This window comes from Pempheris klunzingeri, chromosome 17, assembly GCF_042242105.1.
Source record: "Pempheris klunzingeri isolate RE-2024b chromosome 17, fPemKlu1.hap1, whole genome shotgun sequence".
In the NCBI taxonomy this organism is placed as follows: domain Eukaryota; kingdom Metazoa; phylum Chordata; class Actinopteri; order Acropomatiformes; family Pempheridae; genus Pempheris; species Pempheris klunzingeri.
In genome coordinates this window covers 23,743,112-23,750,039 of record NC_092028.1, presented here as the reverse complement: position 1 = coordinate 23,750,039, position 6,928 = coordinate 23,743,112, and the positions used below count along the sequence as shown (strand labels likewise).

At 42.0% G+C, this 6,928-nt stretch overlaps 1 protein-coding gene across 1 annotated transcript; it reads right to left on the bottom strand.

The window, feature by feature from the left end:
* Positions 1 to 479: 479 nt before the first annotated feature.
* galr2b (galanin receptor 2b) lies at positions 480 to 5,764 on the bottom strand. Its single transcript, XM_070848510.1, has 2 exons — positions 5,391 to 5,764; positions 480 to 1,242 (listed from the first exon to the last, which is right to left on the bottom strand). The coding sequence occupies exons 1-2, from the start codon at positions 5,762 to 5,764 to the stop codon at positions 480 to 482; spliced, it is 1,137 nt and encodes a 378-aa protein (XP_070704611.1).
* Between the last annotated feature and the right edge of the window lie 1,164 nt (positions 5,765 to 6,928).

The following is a 6,928-nucleotide window of genomic DNA, read 5'->3' as shown; positions in this document are numbered from 1 at the left end:
TTAAACCTGGGAAACGGTGCTGAAATTACCATGGTCGCCAACCTTTGAACGTCTTTGGGACTGTTTGAAAAACCAGAAGGTGAAGTATGAGACACATTCTGTGCTGCTCGTAAAAAGTGCTGAAATAATGTAGATTCTCAAATACTGAAAAATAGTAAACAAATACAAAAGTGCAAGCCATTGTTAAGGCAAATGGTGGAAACAGGACTTTTTTTGGTGAATGCAAACAAAGCTTTATGACTGAGTGTCAGTGGGACATCATGGAAAACATTATGTGCCAAAACAATTATTTTCACAAATGATGAAACAAACATTTTTTGGGTTGTGGACTCACTGTGTACACCTATATATATAATATATTTATGCATTTACCTCCTGTTTGCCACCACGAATGTGAACATCATGATGAGGAGCTTAGAATATTAGCTCCAATGTCTTTCACATAAGGCAATCTGTATTGAACAAAGCTGAATCATTTATCAAGTCTGCCGCTGAAAGGGCAAATTCAGAGTTACTGTGGCTTCTCTTGGCTCAGCGATCGGCCTGTTAATCATTTCACATTCATTCTGCCGCAGGTTCTCTTCATTCATCTGCGACACCTCTGTGGAGCCCGCTTCAAAGCCAGGCACAGTGTTGGCTACGTGAACCACGTGGACCTTATTTCTCCTCTTTTTACTGAGGATGCAGCTGAACACTTTCTTGAAGCCTTTGCGAAAGTGCTTGGACACCAGAGCGTAGACGATGGGGTTGACACAGGAGTTGGCGTAGGCCATGCAGTGAGAGAGAAGCCTGAAGGCGTACGTAGTCTGATTGAAAGGGAAGTCGCCATACAAGTAGCACAAGATCACCACATGGTACGGCAGCCAGCATATGCAGAAAAGCACTGTGACGATGATGATCATTTTGGTGACCTTGCGTTTGGCCCTCTTGGATTCCGACATGCCGTCCAGAGGGTCGACGGCCGTCCACAGGTACTTGATGGTTCGAGTGTACGAGAGACTCACAATCAGCACGGGGATGACGTAGCCGAACAGGAAGGTGCACGTGTCCAGCACCTTGCGGTTCTGCTCCTCCCAGCCGGGGATGCACACAGTGCTGTTGGCATAATCGATCAGGTCGTAGTAGCTGAGGTAAGGGCCCGCAAAGACCAAGGAGAGGCCCCAGATGATCACCATGGCAACCACCGCGTTGCACGGAGTTCGTAGCTCTCTGGAGCGCAGTGGGTAACGAATGGCCAGATACCTACGTAGAGAACAGAAAATACATCAGCATGCCACCCAAACGACGTACCGAAGTACCGAAATAATTCTATAAAAATTATACATTAGATGATAGAATCAAGAAATGTCATTAGGTTATGAAAATGTATAGAAAGTATGAAATTATTCCAGGAAAAAAATTCTTTGCAGTTTATTAATTCATCTTCCCATACATTATTTGCGCCACTTTAAAACTCAAAATACATTTCTCAACCCAATAAAATGTCCTCGTTACATGCTAACAGCCCGTCTGGAAATTGTCACGTCTGACAGATTTTTCGAGATGTTAGACGTTTAATCATGTGAAGGGAAAATCCTCCACGCTCCCTGTTAGAGAAGTCGAGGCTCACACTGAGGGGTCTGTGTTGGATGGCATACCTCAGCCATCTGGGGGTTTTATTGAATAAAGAACTACGTGCTGAAATGTGCCAAACCGGCTGTAGCATCCATGGAGAGGTTGTGCAGCTTTTCAACAGGATCTGATGTCTTTTGTGCGTCTCTTAGTAAAACCATAGTATACAGAACATGACAGTGCCTTGTGCTGTGCTTTTGATGCTGCCGTGGCAGCAGGTAGGCGACGAAGGTGTAAATCCAACCACGCTTCAGGTGCTATGGTTAAACAAAGAGCCTGGTGTTTGCATGACACCAGCCTCTTTCAATAGTACGACACCACACTGCTTTTCGCTTATTACTGCTGAAGTTATTACCTCTTCATCACCTGGTTTTTCCTCATTTTTGAGCACACAGAACTGTGCCCACCACCTTCAACATGCTGTTTTATGAGCCAGTCTTCTGTGAGGGATTGGGTGTACTTGAAATATTGCAGCATCTTTTGCCCAAGGCAGGGATTCTGGGTAACGCTCCTAATGCATGTCCACCCCAGCCGCATTTAGAGGACACTTCAGCTAGCTCTCCAGAATCAGAGGAAACTGCCTCTCTGGTCTTTGAAACCTCACTGAAGTGGTCAACATGAAAGGAGAGGATACTTTGAACCTACTTTTCACACACTGAGGCTCCGAGGTAGAGCGAGTCCACAGACATTACTTTGTAATTGGCAGATCTATGAATAGCATGAGCTACGATCTGTTAATGTCTGACAAGAAACTTTGCTTTATGTGTTTTTGACAGGATTCCAAATGTAGAAAAACGTGCTTGGAAACATTTGTTGAGTAAAATACAGAATCGGCATATTTAAAATCAAATTTTAGGCTTGAGAAAATGATCCCACACATCACAGCGTCCTGGCTCAAAGCAGATGCTGCTTCAGTATTGCTTCTGTATTTTCCTCCCAAATCTCTGCACTGCATCAAATTGAATTTCTGCCCAAATATATACATGAACTGCTTCATACACGACGTATAACTGCAGCCCCAACAGATGCATTTAAACACAGTGGTTAAAAACATCTCCATATAGATTTTCTTAATGTATATTTGAAGTGTTGGAGACTACTGTTAACCTCAGTTATTGCAACTACAATCTGCAAGTGCAAATCTACTCCCTGATTGGAAGCAATCATGCCAGACTGATTGAATAATTTCAGGTAGTTCTCTGGCATGAAATCACAGTAAACATATGATCCGTCTGTGTTTAGCACACAGCAGCAGAAAGCACAGAGTGTTGTGTGAGTGCTGCTGCTCACTCAGGCTGAACTGTGGTTTAATTCCTGGTGGGGCTTCCTGGTCTAAAGTGTAACTGGCAGCTGCTATTGCTGTTTGTTTTTTTTTTGACTCAGTCACTCAGGAACTGAGGAGGAAAACATCAGAAATTCATTAACCTCCCAAGTCAGATGCTCCTGCTCTTTTTTCCACACTGAGGAGGAAACGTCTGTCTGGCAGGTTGGAAAATCTATTGAATCCTCTAAAGTGTAAACACAGCCGATGTGAGCAGAGGGTGTCGGCTGCAGAGGGCAGCTGCACGCTGACTCTGTCCATATTGACCGACTGTTGCCCAAACTATGGCTTAGGGTGGGATATAATTTGAAGTCGGGGATAATGCACGATTTCCTCATAAGATATTCAGACTACAGGCTCAGCGTCTCTGGAAGGTCTTATGGATGTTTGATTAATTCTATTAATGTGAACCTCTGGGGTCTTGCTGTTCTTGTTGTTTTATCTTCAAACGAGAAAAAAATTATTTGTGATAAAATTTATGCAATGTACTGTGAAACTATGTGGTGAAGTAATCAATAAAACATTAATTGCATGAACAGATCTAAGGAAGTATAGGCTTGAATAAAAGCTTCCTTACAACCTCCCTTTCAAGGCTCTTAAACCAGGGTTGTTTTTTTTACTTATTATGGGATTGGAAACTGGCTTCAGTAGCTGCAGTGTAATCCTGAGGGGCAATTGCGCTGAAGTGCGTCAGAGTAAGTCCACTTTGAGAGCTTGTTTGATCCACTGACAGGCTCAGAGTGTTATTCTAAGTGTGTGACAGCATTATGGAAAGGATCCCTACAGAGAGAGACCTGGAAGATCCTTTTGGTTTGACCAGAAACAGCAGGCGTATTGTACCTCTCAGACCCACTAGACATACACAAATCTAGTGTTAGATACAAGCCAACCATTTAAAACAACAGAATAACACATCGCAGCAGCAGATTAGAGCTGGTGTGCATGTAACATTGTGTCTCAGCTAGAAGATCTGCTGGATTCCTTTATGGCCCTCCATTTACTGATTCACACCCCTGAAAGTCATAATCAATTCCTTTGAATTAATACTGTGAGCCCTTCAATTGATACATCTTTCATGACTGTTCTTTCTGGCCTCCTTTTTTTTTTTTAATGAACTACATCACAGTCTTAATGATGAAACTCATGTTTGGATTTCAGATAATAATACAATATTGTGTTCAGCAGCCAAAGCCTAATCCTTAAAATGGAGTCTTAAATGAAAAATGCAAATGTTTGGGTGTCAATAAGACAAAGATAAATGAAATAAAGGTGACTAACTGCAGTTATTAATCTGAAGCTTTGACAGGGATTACATTAATTAGGAAAAAGTAATTTAATTTGTGGGTATTGCATAATAGATTCAACAAAGCATGAATTACTGATTAAAGGATTTGTAATTTGAGACCTTTAATGACTTCTGTAAAGGTTTAAGCTTGACCACACCATGTGGAGTAAAACAAAAGACAAGGGGAGTATGAACTGACTGAGCCACCGAATGTTAATCATCAACTATTTTGATAATCATTTAATATTTTGTGCCATTTATCAAGTGAAAAAGTCAAAAACTTCAGTGGGTCCAGCCTCTCAAATGTGAATATTTTGTTTTCTTTGGGTTTTGGGCTGTTGGGCAAAACAAAACAAGCAACCTGAAGATGTCATTTTTGACTTTGAGAACTTTTGTGACATTTTAATAGACTAAACAATTAGTTGGTTATGTTTTTCAATAATATCATACTGCTAATCTTTTAGTCACATTCCTATTGTTAGTACTATAGTCACTGCTAGTACGTTGGTTGCTGTTTGTGTTGTCTCTCTCTCTCTCTGTCCAACCTCCACCCAACGCGGACCCCTACAGAAGCCGCCCACGTTGATCCTGGGTCTGTTCGAGGTTTCTTCCCGTTAAAGGGGAGTTCTTCCTCCACTGTTGATCAATATAATATAATATCTGATGCTGCTCATGTGGGAATTCTTGAATCCTTAATTTTGAATTCCTGAATCGTTGGTCTCTCTCTAATTAAAGAGTTTGGTCTAGACCTGCTCTTTATGTAAAGCGTCTTGAGATAATGCTGTTGTGAATTGGCGCTCTATAAATAAAGATTGATTGATTGGTTAAATAACTGACAGATTGAATTACAGTGGAAACATGCTTTGTTGCAGCTGCAGCCGTGAAAGCAAGAAGCTTTTTCAACAGGAAGCAAAGAGCTTTTATTGGAAATGTGGCCTTAATTTAGTTAATAATCATCCTCCCTTTTCTCTCATTTACAATAATTGTTTCGAGGTCATTTGAAATCTGAATATAGGTGTTTCAAATGTCAAATAAGGGCCTGAGAGGTAGGTGGAAATTGTATTTTTTAAAAACATAATTGCTGTGTTGTGTAATGTGCTGTTGAGTGATTATGTGCACAGTTTTCTCTCAAATATTTTCTCTCCCACGGTGGACAGATGATGACGAACACACCTGTCAACGGAGACGGCGGCGAGCGTGAAGCTGCTGGCGTACATGGTGAGGTTGATGAAGAAGTGGACCACTTTGCACATGAAGGAGCCGAACACCCAGCCCTCCAGGGAGTAGATGGTGGCTTGGAAGGGAACGCAGAAGATGATGAAGAAGAAGTCGGCCACGCTCAGGTTGAGTATGAACAGGTTGGTCGTGTTGTATCCGACCTGGCCGCTCCGCAGAAGCACGGCGAGCACCAGGCTGTTGCCGATGGTGCCCAGCAGGAAGATGAGGGAGAAGACCACGGACACGATCACGCTGGTGGGGTTCAGCTGGTAGCTCTCAGACACGTTCGCCGGCCCTCCCGGCTTACTGAAATCCTCAAAGTCAGACATTTTGCAAGTCTGAAATAAAAAAAACCAGAGAAAACAAGCAAATTCAAGCAAGCAAGTTATAACCATTATCCTCAAGCTTTGGAGGCGTCCTCGTCTCCTGGGTGGAAATCTCAAATCACATCTACTGTTTTGCAATTACATCTCCAAAGGCAGTATTCTTCACAGGGCTCATGCACTGGTGGTCAGTGTTGACATGATGACAAAGGAGCCAGTAACTCCTAGAATTACATATTTAAAAAGTTGACAAGCCTGCATGCATCGGAAGATTTCTTTATCCAATTAATCGCCAGTCAAGTCATGTCACACATACTAATAAGACAAGAACAAGGGGCTGTTTTTAATTGGCTGGTGATGGTTTGTCAGATGTGTCCAGGTACTAGTTTCTCTGTTCAGTCTGTTCACCGCAGATTTAAAGTATTACTGAGCTGAATGGGATGGAGAAGCCAAATCTATACTTTATATTACACCATTGATTTCACAGTGGGTCCCCTTCATACTGATAGTTTAATGTTTTGCTGGTATTTAGTCATGTAACACGCTGCAGGTTTCTTGGCTTTAGATATGAACTAGATCATTTTCACAGTGAATGAGAGGAAGAGTTCTTTTTTACTACTGTGAAAGAAAACTGCGTGTGTCTCATTTGCGGGGTGACGACAAAGCGGCACAATGTGGAGAGACGCTTCACTACGGGTCACAGAGCTAGCACACTAACTGCCATGCTAACTGCCATGCTAACTGCCCACCGGGAAGCGCGCGACGGGCAGAAACATCCCGTGAGCTGAAGGCAGCTTTGGGGAAGCAGCAGTCTGTTCTCAGGAGGCCGGAAGCCTCGTTTAGAGCTACACATTTACTGATAAAGAAGAAGAAGGAGGCATTTTCAGACGGAGAAGTTATCATGGTGCAACATAGCTGATGATGTGTTTAAAGGCTCTTTGTCAGTGGGCAGTGAAAATGGGACATTTGTTCTATGACATGTTGTAGAAGTGATCATCTGAAAATGTAAACAGTTGCTGAGATTAATAGAAATTAAATGTGTAATATTGATTTTATCTGTTTCCCACCTTGTTAAGTCATTGTTGATAATTATTGTGAGAAATCGCTACCGTGATCTTTGTCTTCACATCGATGAGTATCATTAATCATTAATAATAATATATAACTAAA